The sequence below is a fragment of the Melopsittacus undulatus genome, chromosome 9, assembly GCF_012275295.1.
Source record: "Melopsittacus undulatus isolate bMelUnd1 chromosome 9, bMelUnd1.mat.Z, whole genome shotgun sequence".
In the NCBI taxonomy this organism is placed as follows: Eukaryota; Metazoa; Chordata; class Aves; order Psittaciformes; family Psittaculidae; genus Melopsittacus; species Melopsittacus undulatus.
Window position 1 is genome coordinate 17,582,945 of NC_047535.1, and position 18,619 is coordinate 17,601,563.

The following is an 18,619-nucleotide window of genomic DNA, read 5'->3' on the forward strand; positions in this document are numbered from 1 at the left end:
GTAAAAGCAGAAATCTTATGTACGAGATCAACTTCTTAAATAGTTAGGACCTTAGCACTTCCACCAATGCAGGTAGGCAAAGCATTTTGTAGCTTTTTATTGTGAAGTGCTTCTGATGGTCGTAGTGCTAGCTGAAGAATGTATCCTATGAGAAGTCTTGCTCCCTTTAGTAGGCACATACAGAGTTCAGTTATTAATTCTTTTGTTTTTAGAAAGCAGCTTAACCTGACCCAAATGCAGTTTGGAGGATGAGTCAGATAATTGTAAAGCTGATTCATTTACAAATACATGTGGTTTAAATGTGATCAATGGACATGATTGCATTGTTAATCTATAGTAGGTTATATATAGTGGATTATTGTGTGTTTCGTATTTAAATAACTTATCTTGCATTCAGGATGGCACAATACACTAGGAAGTTATGTTTTTATATACTACATTTCTAGGGAGAATGCATGGTCTAGTACTTCATTTAGAAGATTAGGGAGATGTTAAGCAGATATAAATAAGACTGATCAATAGTCTAATCTGATGGGCACTGAACTTGGCCTATCTTGCCCTTTATAAAGGGAGTGTAGCTGAAACCATGTGTTTTAGTGTTGCCTTATGTTTTTTTTTTTTGTTTTGTGCTTTGTCAGTTGCCAATAGCAGGTATAAATTCAGTAACTTAAAATGACTTGGGTTTCTCCTGGAATGCTTTGTCCCACCCAGTTTTCTTCTGGGGACTTGTGAGTGTCATGTCACATGTCAAATGCATGAAGGTTCTCTCTGCAGGGTTATGGCATTCCCAGACATGGGTCAGTATTCATCATGTTGGTTGCTGTTAAACAATCAGCACTTGTCAACACCATCTACAGACATCTGGCACATGTTTTTAAAATGGTAGTACCAAGCATTGAAGGTAGGACTTCTTCACAGGAACTGTTCTTGCTCTAGAAATATTCCAGTGTTGATATGATCTCAATGTGATCCTTGTGACAGAAAATAGCCTTATCTGTTAGCTGATATATGTGTGAGTTGCTGGAATATTTTTCAACATTATTGTTGTCCTGCATTGTGCTGCTGATCAAGTCGTATTGGCATCTTGCTCCATTTCCTTTATCACTGAACAAGGTATGATAATTACAGGATATTGGCTAGCTATTAAATTTCTTGAAGATAATTTGGGTGGAAAGTGCTTTATGCTTAAAAAAACAAAGGCACTGGAATAAAAATACTATATATGAACAAAATCAAATTATGTAGTATGTGCCTCAGGTTTATTATTGCGTTTCTTCAAATCACATCTTAAGGACTTACTTGTTGGCTATTTCACATCAGTCTTCTGCTGTTCTCTTATTTGGCATCCCACTTCAGTATTTATTTTGGTCCTGGTTTTGGAATTCCCCTTCACACGAAGATTCCATACTCCTTATATGGAAAAAATATTTAAAAAATGGCTTTTTTTTCCATCAGTTCTATAGATTCTTTTTTCAGTAAGTGCAGGAGTTGCTATCTATTTTCTTTAAAGCTCTGTTCTAAGGGGCAATAAAGTGAAGGAAAAGGTTATCAGTAGCTTCAGTGGCTTTTGTATGAAGGCATTTCCATGTGATGTGCTCTTGTAATTGGAATGACCACTGGTTTCAGCCATAAAATCTTAGTGGCTTTTTAAAGCATCATTTCATTATTTCTTTAAAGCCTATTTGTTGATACCTTCATTCACATGTAAGGAGCTACTTCAGCGTATCTCCTGGTTTTACAAGCTGGCAGTGCTCTTTATTTCTCCAATGAGACTAACACTATGTTTGAGCTGTGGTAAAAGCTCATTCTCTCATGGTAAAACGACTTGACAGGACCCATGAATGCAACTGTTCACAGGCATCAGCTCATATTCCTTATTTGCATTAATCAGTTGGTGTTAAACATGAAAATTTTCAAGTGTTGATATGATCGCACTCTTGGAGTTTAGCCCTGCCTGAAGTGTGGAGCCCTCCTTTCCTCAAACATTTTTCCATATCATCACTTCAGCACAGCTGTCTGTGAAACAGAAATCAAAATGAAATTCTGTTTCGGCAGGAACAGGGAATGCCCCACTACATAACAATTCCCAATTTCAAATTGACAAATAATAATGTATTTATGAAAGGTGTGGGGAGGGAGACTTTATCTGCACAGATATATTTAACATCTTCAGCTGATTTGTGGAAAGAAATGGCTAAGTTTCAGAGATCTTAAAAGAAAACTTACTGATCAGGTGGTGACATTTAGCAGAGTCACAGAAACTACATTTGCGGTCCAGCGGCAGTCAGTGTGCAGTACTACCTCAGTTTAGGAATCAGGAGGTAGGTCTGCTTCAGAATCACTAGATTCGCTTACAGTTCCTGACACATTAAAATAAATATATATTACTTCATGTTTGTGGAGCCCTTAGAGATTGCAGTCTTTTCTTTCACAGTACAAGAGCTAGTATCTTGTGATTTAAATGGGAGTTATGCTTGTCCTATAATTGGTTCCTGGAACTGGGGCCTTTGGGAGACTCTCTGGGTGCCAGAAAAATGATGTTTAAATTACAGGATTTGGTAGATAAAATTCAACCCATTGTAGAAGATCCACTTTTACATAACTGTGATCTGTTCCTTTAAGACTGCTATAAACTCGCAAGCTCTGTATAGCTATATATGATTAAATGTATAGAAAAACAGAGTTCTTCAGAAAACTACCATTTCTACTGCATTTTTGTTGATTTCACTTTGCTTACTTTTGCTTTTTCATAAGAGAAAAATACTCAGTTTTTTGTTAAATTCAAAGGGTAACTTGTTACAATGGCAGTTTCAACTTCTGAAATTGCTTTATCTGTGTATGAGGCTTGTGTAGGTCTCTTCTTGTATAGGAATGGAGTTTAGCAAAAAAACGTGGTAGCGAGCAGCATCTTTCCAAATTTGTCTCTGTCAATGTAGAAGGAGGGCTGATGTGACACCTTGGACCTTGCTTGCCCAAGAGGTGGGGCAAGGCCTGTTCTTTGTGACCGCATGCCCTAATGAGAAAAAAGAACAGGAGAAGGCTGCCCATAGTTAAATGTTTGTTGTGAGCCTAAGGATAGGTAGTAGGGTGATTTCTTGCTCATTACCTTCAATGTAGGTCATGATACACAAGTTGGAATGTGTTTTCTCTAGTTTTGGGAAGAGAAAGTAGGACATAAAGAAGCGCTTTTTTAAAGCTCTTCTTTATAAAGGCCTTTTTTAAAGCCCTTCTTCACCCTTCTGCTAATTGGTGAAAAATGTTTGTTGTGCCTGGCCTTGCTGGATCAGCACTTGGATGTATGTGAGCATGGAATACTACTTACACGGAGAAGAATGTCACTTACCTACTCAAATATCCTATGACTAAAATCTGTAATTCTGAGTCAAGAAGATTCCCCTGATACTCCATTTGGATTAGCTGGAGTGAAGTACATGTAAGGACAAACCTACCTCTAAATGGCAAATTGAGTGAAACTTGACAATAATCTGAGAGTAAATGTTAACTTGGAAAGTTTTCAGAATCCTGGATTTTTTTTTTTCCATGGTAAAGATGATTGCTGTAGTCCTCATTTGGTAATGTCAAGCTTCTATTAATTGGTTGTACATTATACTTGTATTTTTGTTTGGTTGTTTTTTGTTTAAAACATGTAGTTTCTACGAAAGTAAAAAACAGAAATATTTTTGCTTATTAGATTGGCAAAGAGAAGCAAGAGCCTGTCCAATCCCACCCTGCCTAATTACAATGACATGACATCCCATGAGACAAGCTGCCCAATAGAGTGATAATTTATATGGAATGAATGCAATTACTTAATCTGGCAGCAATGAAAGCTCTGTCTCCTTTTTCTGTAGTTCCATGAAGCTACATTCACTGGGGAAGTGAGTGTGGAACAGTGAGGAAACCTCCTTGCAGATCTTTAGGGCCTGTATGTGGAACTTAAGCACTTAACTAGAACAGCATAAGAATAAGGATTTAATAGAGTATGTTAACCATTAACTGTTAGTATTATTCAGCTTTGATGGCCCAGGAAATACTGTTCATGTGTTGAAATATGGGGGTTTCAGCAGGATGTCACTTTTTTGATTTTTTTTTTTTAAGTGATAAGCAGCCATAAAAAATGTAATGTCCTATATTCCTTCTTCAGCTGTTGCTAGTAGTTGTTAGTATGGATTGCACATCAAATAGGCTATCTCTTCTCCCTCTTCCCCGGCACCACCACTCCCCCAGCCCCAGTTCAGGGGTTTGTTGCTTCTCCTAGGGATGTTTATGATGTTGTGGTATCTGGTTGAGATTTATTACTTAAGCACTGACAATACTGCTGTAATCAGTTGTCATAAAGCTGTCTCTCCTGCCTGTATTTGTTACTGGCCAAATTCATCACACCAGGGCTGAATGCACAGTTGTATTTTGTAAGTGTGTTTAAAATTTTAATAATAACAATAATTTACAATTATTTTCAACAAGAAAAAAATGCCAGTGCAGTTTTGAATCATGAGGGCATCAAAGGACTAAAATGTCTGCTGCTTTCAAAATGTTAGAATTTGACGGAAACTGATCTGACTTCTTTTGAACCATGCTGCTTGTGATTAAATTGTGATTGTTTCTACTGCTTTGAAATGGAAGAGGGGGAAAAACTGTTTCCAAATGTGTCTTGCTGGCAACTGAGGGTTCAGAAAGGTAAGGTTGGTTTGTTTCTGCTTTCTGTTTTGCTGTTTTCCCAAAGTTATGTTAGAAGGGTTTTCAAAACTCTGGCCTTTTCAAATTCCTGTTTACTCAGACCATACAGATTTTAGGCTTAACCAGGAAACACAGGGTCAGGCAGTGCTCAATGAATACTTTTGAGTTGCATTAGTTTAAGCAAGTTTTCACCGATCTCCAACAGTGAAAACTGAAATAGAAGATTGCAAGTCACTGTATAAAACCTCACTTTTCTATCTTGAAGCAGTATGCGCATCAGCAGTAGACTCGGATGTAAAATAAGCAAGCATAAATAACTTGGTCACGTTTGGTCTTTTTTTAAATATTACCACTGATGTTACATACTCTGCCTGTGGCATAGGGGCTATTTAAAGCAGCAGCTGAAGTCCTCTGTATTGGAGGAGCTGCTCGATTTTCTTTGCCAGCACTTTATGACTGGCTGTTCTTGTTGCCTTGCGCATCCAAAGTCTCTCATTCACATTTTAAGTCCCCTTTTTTCGGTTTGTGGACACATGGATATTTTGCATGAAGCATTAAGTGATCTTAGGTGAATGTCAGTGAGCTATAAATAACCTGCCCTCAAGCACAAGTAAATTCAGGCTCTACTGCCAAGAGGTGACCTTTGATTTTTGTTTTCACCTAGCAGTAAAGGCCCTATTCAGAGTTCTTCACTGTCACTTTACTTAGGCAAAGCCCCAACCACTTCAATAGGTGTGCTTGAGCAAGAATGGTTATAAAAGTTCCTTAAGCACGGTATGATGATGTCAGAGGTTTCTGCATTGTAGATGAGCTTGATATACCAGATTAGATTAGACATTTGTTGAGGTCAGAAAAGAGAAATAAAAAGTGAGATTGGATTTTATTGTGAATTGCATGGCCACCAATTCTGCAACTGCTACTACTGCTAACTACTGTTAGTGTTACTGCTAAGCTGTATCTGATCAACAGAGATAGTGAGCTTATGTGTTAAAACATTTGTTATATATATGTTGATTTTAGATACAGCCAGAAGGCTGCGTACGCTCTCAGTGGCTAGACCTGTATCATAGTAGACACACTTTCCCACTCTTGGTATCCTCCTAATCCACATGTGCTGTTGAACTGTGAAGTGCAGGGTCCCTCAAAAATTAAATGTAGTAATTTTGCTCAAACTACTGTGATGCAAGTTGGGATTGCAAATAGGCTATTTTATCCTGAAAAATTATTGTATAGCTAAATGGGACTAATCCCTGTCATGGGGGAAAACAGTGTATGGCTAAATGGGATGAAGTCACTTTTTTACTATGCTGTAATTATGCTGTTGGTTTCCACTGTTCTGTTAAAAAGGGGTTTTCCATTAACCTGCTTTTCTTTGCAAACCCATGCAGGAGCTGTAGAGATGTATGATATTTCTTACTGTGTTTTCTCTTCAACCTGTGTTTTACAGATATGAGAATGGGTACTCATGTGCATAAGCTCTGGTGAATGACTTCGCAAGTAGAAAAGTTGATTTGGTTCTTTCAAAGTCAGATTTTACAGTCAACTCTTAGACCTACTATCAGGCAAACCTGTCTTTAAAGCAGTAGCATATTTACTTACAGGCTGAGAAATACTCAAAACTAGAGTATTTCTGACCTAGGAAAGGTGACTGGAAGTCAACAAGGAATGCATTCTTCCTGACTCATTAGTTCAGTTTTTTGCATAATGCTGTTAGCAAGGGTGACAAGGGTTGTTGGTCATTCTTTGAGGTGAGCATCTTTTATCTGTCAACCATAAACTCATTCTTCACAGGCCACTGGATGGCATCTGCCAGACTATATATTTCCTAATAGGGAGATTTTAATCTGCAGCGAGTGAAATGTTTCAACTTTGCTGCTCAGTGATTGATAGTCTGAGATTCCTTGAACGCATAATTATCTTTATGCTTTTGTGTCAAGGATTGATATCTTCTGTAGGAGTGTAAGAGTTTGTGCAGTTCACATTAAATGGGCTGAAATACTAACTGTCGTCTAGACCACCAGAGTACATGAGGCATAGCAGCAAGACAAGGTTTGTAGAATGTCTAAAATCCCTTTCAAACTGACAGGATAAGAATAAATGGCTCCCATTCCCCACCCTTAAAGGATCTTGCAGTTCAGTCTTAAAACGCATGAGGCTGAAGGGTTCACCACTTGGAGCTATTATTGATACAAGCATTAGGGTATTTCTGGAAGCCTGAACCAAGTAAAAACTTCAGGAAAATTATGTTCAGTGGCTTCAGTCTCAAGGGGTAAAATTGGGGACATAAATTGTTTCTGGGTTTCTGAACATATGAATTTTACATTTCTTTTGCTGTTAGTAGTCATGCTGAATCTTCATTTTTCTGTCTTAAAAAGACACAATGATGCTGTAGTTTGTCATCCTTACTAATTAAAGATAGGTAATCTGGCATTTTCCTTTTTTATCCCTATTAACATCTTGCCATAAAGAAGAGATGCACCTTTGTAAGTGTACCCCTTTAAATATTAAAGGCTTAACAGCACATTTGGCATCTGATGCCACTATCTTGGATGACTATCCAGTTTTGTAACAGTGAACTTTTTGTACAATTCTGTATATATCAAGCCCACAGAATAAGAGTATTCAGTATGAATGAAATAGACATATAAAATGTCTATCTTGTTGTGCTGGAGCCCTTGTCTAAATTTTATTGTAAATGAAAGCTAAATTGAACTTTGTGAAACAGTTCTTCAGTGTGTTCTCTGAGTTATACCTGTATTTATTTGCATGCAGCATTTAATTTTTACAAAAGATCTACAAAATGACCTCATATCATTCCAGTTGCCTGTTAGAGATATGTTGATAGTTTGTTGTGTTGTATTAGGTTGAAATTCCCTGGTATTCTGTTTCAGAATTATGAAAGAAATACTTAATTTCACAGTGCTCTTGTAAAGATCTATCATTAGACCTGTTGTTCATCTTTATGTAGAAACATAAAAGGAAATAAATCTTCAAATTCCATTGTTGCATTTCTGTGCCAGTATGTGGGGAGCCTCACATCAGAAAGGATTTTAATGAGAATTAAGTTGTTAAGAATTCTTATGATATTATATAATAGCAGAGTGATTTAAACAGTCTTTTATAACTAGTTCATAAGTATTCCCCTGAAAGCATTGTTACTTGGAGGTATTAATTATGCAGGGGAGGTATTTCCTTCACTGATACTCCAAAGAAAATATTTTGGTTTTGAATAAGCAAGCAAAGATTTCAGGTCCCCATAACATGTTCTCCTCCCTCTCATGTTCTAACACTGGCACCCCAAGCACCTCAGAAATCTGGCAAACAGAAAGGAAGCAAAGTTGTGAAAGTTAATACCTGGGATTGTGTGTGTTCATGTAGTACCTTGACAGGGACACCAACTTTTTATTTTCTTTTTTGGAGGGCAGTGGTAAATTTAAAAATTTAGCTACTATTTAATTTCTCCCTTAGAAATTCACAGTATTCTTATACTGTTAGAAGCATTTCTGTATGTTCAGAGGGCATTGCTGGATATTTATATTGTCCTGCTAACATGAATCATCTCTAATTCAGAGAATGGGCAGTTTCACATCTGGTTTTCTATTTGTGTTGGAGCAATGCGGACGGAGTGTTAGTGGTGACAGACAAATGATACACACATCTCTTCACCAGTAAATTAAATATTTATTTTGAAGTGTACCTTGTCACAAGAACGCTTGATCTTCACCTGTGTATGCTGTTGAATGTTGCATAATACTCAGGCCAGAAAATTTATTCTCTGAAGCACAGCCTCCAATTCTTTGTTCCTTTTTTTCTGTGTGGAGGATATTGATGTTTATATTTACAGTGTTTATTGAACAGTGTGAAAGTTAATTATCATAGTAAGTGATTAAAAAGCTTGTGTTCTGCAAGAAGTTCTCACTAAATAGATGGCTGAAAAACAATGTTTTCCCTTTCCAAAAGGAAGTTATCTTCTAACTGCACAATTATTATGTAATATACGTGATTTTTACTTGATGGGAGGGGTGTTTCCCAGCTGTGTTACTAAGAAATAGCTGATTATACTGCTGAAATATGTTGTATGTTACTTGTACATGTGCCTTTAATTAGCTTTGTTGAAATATTTGTTTTCTATGACCTTTTCAAATAGGATATAACTCTTGAAGTGAGGCTAGCTGGTCCTTGGTTTTCATGCAAAAGATAGTAGGTGCTGAGAACCACCATCTACCTCTTAATTTAAACTCCAGTTAAACGCTGTTGCAAGCCTTTGCTTTGAATAAACTCTTGAGTAACATAGGTTGAAAGTTAGAAGCCTTCCTTTAATTTCAGAGACACTTTGTGTTCTGGAAACAGCTTTCATTAAGCAAGTCAGGAAAGAAGCATAAGAAAAGTTTATTTTCTTTGACATATTTACAAGTAAAGAAATTGTCATAGCTAAAAGAGGCTCTAAGAAATTTCTGGTATTCCTAGGTGCTCTGAAATGTAGTTACATGCTTTGCAGTATCAGTATTATTAAGACTTTTACTAAATTCTTGGAGACTGACATTTTGTACATATGATTTCTCTCAATGAAATATTTCTATCCAGAGCATTCTAACTATCAGTCACAGCAGACAGTTTTACCTGAGTCTCCACAATATGGAGGGTGTCTTTAAGCAGTGTATAAACCATATCTAAGCCATCAGCCTTGCTACTTGTACTTGGTGAAAAGAAGTATCTAGAACAGTTAACTCGTAGAAAATAAATCTGTGCTCTTACTGCCTGTTTTGTAGGCAAGATTGTAGTTGTTTAATCATTCACCTGTGTTTTTAACTGGTGGTTATGGAAATATCAGGTGTTTCCAACTGACTTTTTAGGCTGCTAACTGTTCCTTTTTCTGTATCTTTCAGTGCCAATAATCAGATTAGTGTTGATCCGGATTATGGAAAGGTAGAAAGATTGTTTTATGAAAAGGATCTTTAACATGTGATAACTCCCTCCCTCTTATGTGTGCAGCTCCTTCTGCATCCTTGGTTTCGAATACTCAGGTTATAGTAAAAAAGAACATGTCTTATTAAAATGTATGGAATGTGTCTTGTTCAAAGAGGTTATGGTTTCTAATATGTAGAGCTGTGGTAAGTAGCACCTTTCATTGTTTTCAATGGAACTGCTGGAACTTCTTTCAGTTCTTTGGGCTGATTTAAGTGTGGCTGCTCATAATGGTTGTCTGTGCAATGACTATTAGTGGGTCTGTGAGCAAAGAGATGTGTGGACCATGTCTACATTTACATGACACTAGTAGAATATACTAGTACTTACGTTGAGTAAGTACTTTCAGATGAGAACAGAATTGCTCAGGTCCTTATGTACTTGTTATATGTAAGATCTCTCCAGTTTGTCCTGCACTAGTGATACAGAACAGCTGTGGCAAGAGTTGGAATTCCTTAAATCAATGAATGGTGACTGAAGCAAAAATGATTTGTGACACCTTTCAGCATAACAACATTTTTAAAAGCCAAAATTTGCATCTTGTGAATGGGTATTTTGGGAAATTGTGTATATGGTCACTGCTGGATTTCTTCAATTTTGAGTTGTTTCCTAGATTTTCAGAGGACAAGTAAATGTTATAGAATTGGATTCCAAATAATCAGGTTACATGTTTTTTCCCACTGAATTCCGAAGAAATTAGTTGAAATTATTCTTTGAGAAGTGTGATCTTTGCTGAACTACGGAACAACTGTAGAAATGTGACTAAAATTTCAGACTAATCCAGGATGGTCCTCAACCCCACAATTGTTAGGTTTTTTAGGGTCTTTGGTGTTCCTGTGTAGAAACAGAACTTGATAGAAATGTGGGCACCTTCACCTAGATTAGTCTGTAAGGCAGTGGATAAGGTGGGGCCCTCAGTCACCAAGGAGTATCTCCCCACCAAGTGCAGAGGCTGTTGAGTCATGGCTGCCTATCACAGGAGCATGAGTCACTGAGCTGTTATGCAGAAGTAGATGATTCCAGAGGCTATATTTAAAAGACAATTAGTATTTGCTCCTGTGAATGTAAGAGGCTTGATCCTGTCTTTGTGTTTGCTTTTGTTTGTGGAGTATGCTTACTGGAGTGTGGGAGCCTGATTGTGATATTTTAGGCAAAGAAATGAAAACTTCTGGATCTTGATCCAGTTTGGATTGGAGGGAGGCACTGAGCTTTTTTGGACTGCAGTAGTTCTGGACACACCCAGAAGGAGAACTTCAAAGTTTTCAAAGAATTTAAAGTAAAACAGAGAAGCACCTTCAGGGTTAGGTGGAGTTACTTGCAGTTTTTGTTTTAATGAAAATGTTTGCTCCCTGTAAGCCTCAGAACTTTTAATCAGATATAATGCTAGATTTCTCTGTTATGCAGCTTTCAGAAACAAGTGTATGTTTTAATGTAGTTAATGCATATTTGAAGATATTAAAACGCTGGTGGTAGATGTCAGCAGCTGCAGTCCAAGCTGTCAGGAATATGTAAAATTATGTAGCTAGATAAACCTGGTGCACTGTAAGGTGCTTTATCAAAGCCTTGTGAATGTAAAAAATTTTGGATGCAATCCAAAGGACTTGCATTGAACATTGTTTAATAGCTGTGAACAGCTAAACTAATAGATATGCTATACTAGTGTGCAAGGCAACAGGTTCAAAGCCAATCTTAAAGGGTAAATATTATTTTCTTTTAAGTATTTCTAACTTTTTTTTCCTAAATAATAATAATAATAAAAAGAGAGCTTTACACATCAGTGGAAATATGACTTTGGAAAGAGGCTCAAGTTTCTTAGCTATTTCAAGTTGCCATTGTCAGTAGCTGGCAAGATACAAAATCTAACCAAAAAGATAAATATTGTAGGTAATTTAACTTGGCTTGCTATATGTTTAAGTCAACAAGATAAAATAGGCTAAAAGCTAAGAGCAATTCTGAACATAATTGAATTAGCATATGTTTCTACGTGATGTATCTCACATGCTGATGTGAGTTAAAATAGAAGGTGTTGGATTGTTTCAGTAGATACTGTGCATATGCATATGTTAAGAAATTTCTGTTATGGTTAGTACACAGATACATGTAGGTATACGTGAGTTGATAGGACCTACAAGAAGTATGGGTTTATGCAAAAAATGTTACTGGAATTCATGAAGGTGAAATACCATCCACTCACAGTACATAATGGGTATAGTCACATGAGAAATTGTGTGAGATTTAAGAGGTTAGGATAACTAATTCATAGGCTATCTGCAGATTTTCAAACCACTTTGTAGGAAGATTTTTCTTTAAGTTAATTAGCTGAGGGGAAATCTCACTGTTGACTTCCCAATAAGCATTCTTCCTCTTTTCTTGACTTTCTGTGCAGTCTGTGATGTCTGTTGTGATAATTCTGTATATTGCATCATTTAACTCTAGGAACTCTTATTGTGTCCACTTCAAAAAATTTCTGGGATTGCCCATGAGCCTACTCCCTTTTTCTTTTTTTTTTTTTTTTCAGAGTTACTGTTATTATCCATGTCTGTCCCTTTTTGAAATATCCATTACAGGTTAGTATTTGTCCTATAAGACACTCATCTGAGCCCTGCTGTCAAAGGGCTGCAGTGTCTGACTACAGGCAGACTGCTGGGCAGAGATGGTTAAGGAGACTCTGCAGGTAATAGTGAGTCAGTGTCAGAGTAAATTTCAGCAAATACCAAGGCAAAAGATCATAGAATCATAGAATCATAGAATAGTTAGGACGGAAAGGACCTCAAGATCATCTGGTTCCAACCTCCCTGCCATGGGCAGGGACACCTCACACTAAACCATATCACCCAAGGCTTCATCCAACCTGCTCTTGAACACTGCCAGGGATGGAGCATTCACCACCTCCCTGGGCAATCCATTCCAGTGCTTCCCCACCCTAACAGTAAAGAATTTCTTCCTTATATCCAGTCTAAACCTCTGCTGTTTAAGTTTCAACCTGTTAACCCCTTGTCCTATCACTACAGTCCCTAATGAATAGTCCCTCCCCAGCATCCCTGTAGGCCCCCTTCAGATACTGGAAGGCTGCTATGAGGTCTCCACGCAGCCTTCTCTTCTCCAGGCTGAACAGTTCCAACTTTCTCAGCCTGTCTTCATAGGGGAGGTGCTCCAGTCCCCTGATCATCCTCGTGGCCCCCCTATGGACTTGTTCCAACAGTTCCATGTCCTTTTTATGTTGAGGACACCAGAACTGAACACAGTACTCCAAGTGAGGTCTCACAAGAGCAGAGTAGAGGGGCAGGATCACCTCCTTTGACCTGCTGGTCACGCTCCTTTTGATGCAGGCCAGGATACGGTTGGCGTTTTGGGCTGCAAGCACACGCTTGTTCATTTTCTCATTGACCAACACCCCCAAGTCCTTCTCCGCAGGACTACCATGAATTTCCTTTTTGCCCAACCTGTAGCTGTGCCTGGGATTGCTCCGACCCAGGTGTAGGACCTTGCACTTGTCATGGTTAAACTTCATGAGGTCGGCATCAGCCCACCCCACAAGTGTGTCAAGGTCACTCTGAATGGCATTCCTTCCCTCTAGCATATCAACTGAACCATGCAGCTTGGTGTCATCGACAAACTTGCTGAGGGCACACTCAATTCCATTGTCCATGTCAGCGACAAAGATATTAAACAAGACTGGTCCCAACACCGATCCCTGAGGGACACCACTCGTTACTGATCTCCAGCTGGACATTGAACTGTTGACCATAACTCTTTGAGTGCGACCATCCAGCCAGTTCTTTATCCACCGAGTGGTGCACTTATCAAATTGATGACACTCCAATGTAGAGACAAGGATGTCATGTGGGACAGTGTCGAACGCTTTGCACAAGTCCAGGTAGATGACATCAACTGCTCCACTCCTCTCCATCACTTTTGTAGATGGTTATGCTTAGCTCATAATTTGGTAGTGTAACTGCTGAGACTTGCAGCAGCAGTTTGGAGGGGTTAGGATCATTCACCTTCCACTCAGTGTGGGAGGGGAAGAGACTTTACGCAGGGTCTTTTTGATCTTTTCAAGTTGTTCTGTGACCTGATACAAATTTTACTGTATGTAATGCAATTCAGTTCATACGGATTTCAGTGAGACAATTGTTGGTTGGTTGGGTTTGGTTTCGGGGTTTTGTTTTCTCTTTCTCATTTTTACAGTTTTTTATTTTCATTTTACTTGGAGGTGAAGCTGGAAATATTGCTGAAATATCAATTACTTTAACACAGTAGACAAAGTCTTGCAAACTCTGCTTAAATACAGGAGTGTGGGTTGTTCTCTTTGAGATATTAATATCTATACTGCTGTAAATAGGGTTATTAGAAAATCTTTTGCTAGATAGGTCTATAGTGCTTTTAAGTCCCTTGTGGGAAGGTAATTTCATTTTTACATTTGCAAGACTCAGTGCAGTTACTAGTACATAGTACACCCATCAGGCTTTTAAAAGTTTTCATGCCAAAATTAATGCTATTTAATCCTAGTGTTGACTATAGCTGTTTCAGGTATTGTGCCCTTGTGGATCTTCTGGAATGATTGTCATGTTTGGACATTTTCATCTATCAAAACCTCCACTGCCGAAATATTTCTTTCAGTAAGCACCTAAGCACTGAAATAATTTTTAAAACTCTTAAGTCACTTAGATACATTAGCAGCTTTTACACTGTGAATGGTATTTCAGAAGAAATGCACCTATGAGCTGCAGTAAGAAGTGTTTTGAAAAAGGTAGTGAAATAGGGTTGAAAGTTAAGTTTGTACTGCAACCTGACATTGACAGTGAAGATAGAGCTGAACTGAAAAAATTCAAACATATGCATGGACACTTTTGAAGAGCAATCTATAGGTCCCTACCCCAGTTCTTCACAAAACTAGGTCTATAGTAGTATCTTTTGTGCTTTTCAGATGAGGTGCAATTTACAAAATGGATTAGGGGAGTGAGCATTTATTTTTCTGTGAGTTTGTATCCTGTAGCAGTGTTCTACTGAGATTGTGTCCCTCCAGACAAGGATGTTGCATAAAAGTTTATTGTGGAGTGAAAGAAAAACAACCCAAAGAGAGTACATAGAATTATAAGGACTTGAAACCATGTTTGTTACAACCCGTGTCAGTTGCATATCATCCATGTTCAGTAAGTGATATGAAATATTATTGCCTCAGTATGTCTGGTAATTAAGTCAGGTTGCAGGAAGTGAGGGTGTGAGGCATTTGTTTCCTTCACATTTCAAGCTGCCTGTTAGTACATAGTGTCCAGGGGGATCTGTCTAAATGCCTTAGTGCTGTGTATGTAGACTTGCTGAACATTTAAAGGATTGTAGCTTTTTTTGAATCTCTGTGCTAAAAGTTCAAATGGCATAAAGTGTTGCAGGAGAAAGAGACTAAAAATCTGTTTTCAGAAGTGCTACCAATCTTATAAAAAAACAATTGTACTACATTTAGCAGTGTAATTGGTGAATAAGTTTGAGAAAGCCTCGTATCTACTGACAGCTGTGGATTGCAGAAAGAAAAGTTGCAGTTAACATTTTCTTCCTCATGACTAACTCAAACTTTTTTAAATGCAGAACTTTGTTATGATACTTTCTGAAGTACTCAACTTTTAATGCCTTCCATTTAAAAAAATGAACAAATAAACAATTTAAAAAGGAAACAAGCAATTAAGTTGTTACAAGTATTTTCTGATTTCCTAGACTATTTAGCTTGTCCAGTTACCTGCATACAATAAACATTTTCCTAGCAGCAGGATCTGTACTTTATCTAGTTGAACATTTCTAAGTTCTTATAAGTCTTGTCACTTTCTAGACATTTAAATTATCTGACTACCTGACGGCAATGGAGAGCTCTTTATCTCCGAACAGCAATGTTCTCTTGTTTCTGTTCACTTTACTGCATTTCAATATGTAACCACTTGTAACTGCAAGATACAGGTGGCAGTTCACCAAGTTCTAAAATGTATGGATTTAGGTTCAGTCTTGACAGTGGTTTATTTCCTCTTATCTTCCTTCCTTCCCCTCCTGCCTGCCTGGATTTATAAGGTATTTCCCTACTGCTAGGATCTCTTTCCCGCCTGAAAGTTCTGGTGCAGCACTTTAGGTGTCCAACATATGTTTACAAATTTACCCTAAATAAGAATTCCCCACATGTTTAAACATTTGAGAGTATTTCCAAATAAATTAGAGTGTACCTATGTAACAGTTCTCTCAAGGACTGGTAGAGCTTCTGTGCATTTGCAGTAGTCATGATGCAATGATGGTACTTAGAAATGAGGATCAATTGAATTTAGATTTGGAATGCCAGATTTCCTCCACTACTGTGAGCAAAGCCTTTAACTTCATTGTGATTGGGTTTGCCATCTGTAATAGAAAGGGAATCAACACTGCTCTTCTGTTTTTCACTTAAGAATCATTCTTGCATTGCACACAGAATGGGGAGTGTATTGATAATAATACTATACAATAGAAATTGGTAACCCAGTTTCAGTTCTATGAAGCCTGTTAACACGAGACTTTAAATAAATCTGTTTGCTTTATTGTCGTAAAACGATATACCAGGAGTATGAGATAAAAAAGGCAAGCAAGCTTGACATCAGATTTGCATCCTTGGGGATCAGATCAAGATTTTGCATCCCATAGTCTTTAAGCAGAGCACTTTGTCACTGTTGAAGTCCTGTTGCAAAATACGGGGTGTATCTGGTCTACTCGTGTAACATACACTCAATTTCCAGTATGAATTGCCATGAAGTCCCAAGAATTGAGGTAGAGATGACTAATGTAGGTCTGTATCCAGTTTCCTAGACATCCTGTAAAATGCTAAACAAGCAGTGTTAAATATTTTTCTCTTCCTTTTCTGCAGGATTTGTGTGTGATTGGCATTGTGCTGTACTGCAGTGAAGAGGTATTTTTCACTTCAAGAGACCTTACATTAAAGGATCATGGTAGACAGTTTAATAGTTTCTTTGAGGTAAGTAATGCAATAAAACATGTAAAATCTTATTTAATATGTTTTTAATGTACTGCAGTAAATATAAATTTGGTTGTCTCTTTCCTTGGTGTTAGAAGTGTTAATATTATGTGTATCATAGAAGGATAAATAAAAATCTTGTCTGAAGACCAAATAATCAAGTACATGCATACCAGACATAGCGTTCTTTGGTGATAGTGAAAATAAGAAAGTTCTTGGCATTTGTTTATGCTTAGAGCATCTGTTAGTGTGTGCCAATTTAATGGTATATATTATTGGAAACTTGTTATTTTGGTGGTTTGTTTTTTCTCCTTATGAGGCTGTGGAACTGCAGTCAGTGGGCTTACATTACTGATTTACATGTTTTAGTACCTGTGCTGCAATTCATTCAGGAATCTATATTGCATTCCTGAAGCAGTTACCAGTGGCAAACGTAGGAAAGAGCTTTCAGACAGTTTTCCTGACAAAGGAAACATTCAGCTGTTTCTAAGCGGGTCTGTCCAGTTCTGTAGTTGGGCAAGCAAATTCAGAGAAAACAGGCAGCTTTGATGCCACAGGAGCAAAAGCTGACCTGCAAGGAGGTACAGCTGCCTGCTCTTTCATTTGTGTGGAGGTACTGTCAGTAACACCTCTTATCTAACTTTTCTTATGAATTTTAGACATCAATATTTGAATTGCAATTCTGGCATCCTTGTTAATATGCCAGGACAGATTCCACATCAAAATGGATCTGTCAGATATTATTGACACTACCTCTACTATCTTTCCTGTTGAGACTTCTTCCTGAATAGCTCCTGCCAAGCTGTCCCAGACTTAGACTGTTTTGCAGACTGTCATTTGAGATGAAGTTAGGAATATGAGACAAGAGTCCTGATCACTTGGATAAAATTCTTTCACTCCTACCTGGACAATCCATAGTTGGCCATGAGAGACCTTCATAAAATACAACTTCTAAGGGACAGCAACCATGAAAGAAATCTATTTTGGTCTCCTCCAGCTTCATTTGTGGAGAGCTAATGCTGCAGTGACAGAGGAAGAACTCTGAGAGGTGTTCCTAAATGAGGTGTTAAACAGCCAACTTTTTCTTGCTACTCCTACAATAGCACTAATGCAACTTTGCTTTGCTCTGTGCCCCTTCCTCCCCAGTTAAACAGAAATTGGTATCGCCAGTAAAAGACAGTGAGCATGTTTGCTCTTTGCAGCTTGGGTAGACCGGCAGTTTAAAGCCTGACTTTATTTTAAATTAGTTACTTGGCTCAAATAGTGCCATGACTGTGAGAGCATGGGCTATGCCAGAAAGGAGGGTTCTTACACAGAGGCCCGAGTTAAACAGCCAGTGATCAGCTACAATTGATACCTGATCTGTCCATGTGTACTTGAAAAGTTTTGCCTGATTTTGAGGGGCTTGTTCTTTTTGGCTTTTCTGCACAGTAAGAATACTTAAAACAAACCTACTGAAATTGGAGAAGCATGTTTTTGTAGCTTGAGAGGGCTAACGTTAGTCAAGCATGACAAATAAAAAGGCCTAGTCCAGAGAAGTTAGCCAAAGCAAGCTACTGAGGGAAATAACATAAAAAAAATTAAATTGCCACACACTGATTTGAAGCTAGAGGTTTACCTCAGGATAGGTTCAGTATTTCTGGCAAATTTCCTGTGTGTGTTTGAAATAATAGGTTGATGCCATTGTTTCTTAGAGATCCAAATGCAGACACCAGAAACGAATTTAAAAGCTAGCTTCATTGTCCTTGAGCATGTACATACAAAGGGAGATTACAGTGCAACCTCATTAAAGAATGGTCAGGAAAAGCTTGACACGGTGTAATCACACATATACTGAAAGTTTGCGTTTTGGAACTGAAAATATTAATCTGGTAAGTATTGCTTTGAAGATTATGGTTCTCACTCAGTTCAGAACTCCCAACCTTATGCATGATTTCAGAAGAATTTACGGGTGGAAATCTGTACCTTAAGACAGATCAGAAGACTCTTGTTTGAGGA

The 18,619-nt window shown here is 37.9% G+C and overlaps 1 protein-coding gene across 1 annotated transcript in view; it reads left to right on the forward strand.

Moving 5' to 3' along the window:
* Positions 1-16,559: 16,559 nt before the first annotated feature.
* THSD4 (thrombospondin type 1 domain containing 4) overlaps positions 16,560-18,619 on the forward strand; it is a 252,659-nt gene continuing 250,599 nt past the window's right edge. Inside the window, exon 1 of the mRNA XM_005145668.3 lies at positions 16,560-16,621. Within this exon, the coding sequence (XP_005145725.2) occupies positions 16,593-16,621 (29 nt within the window). The 5' untranslated portion in view covers positions 16,560-16,592. The remainder of the gene's footprint in view (positions 16,622-18,619) is intronic.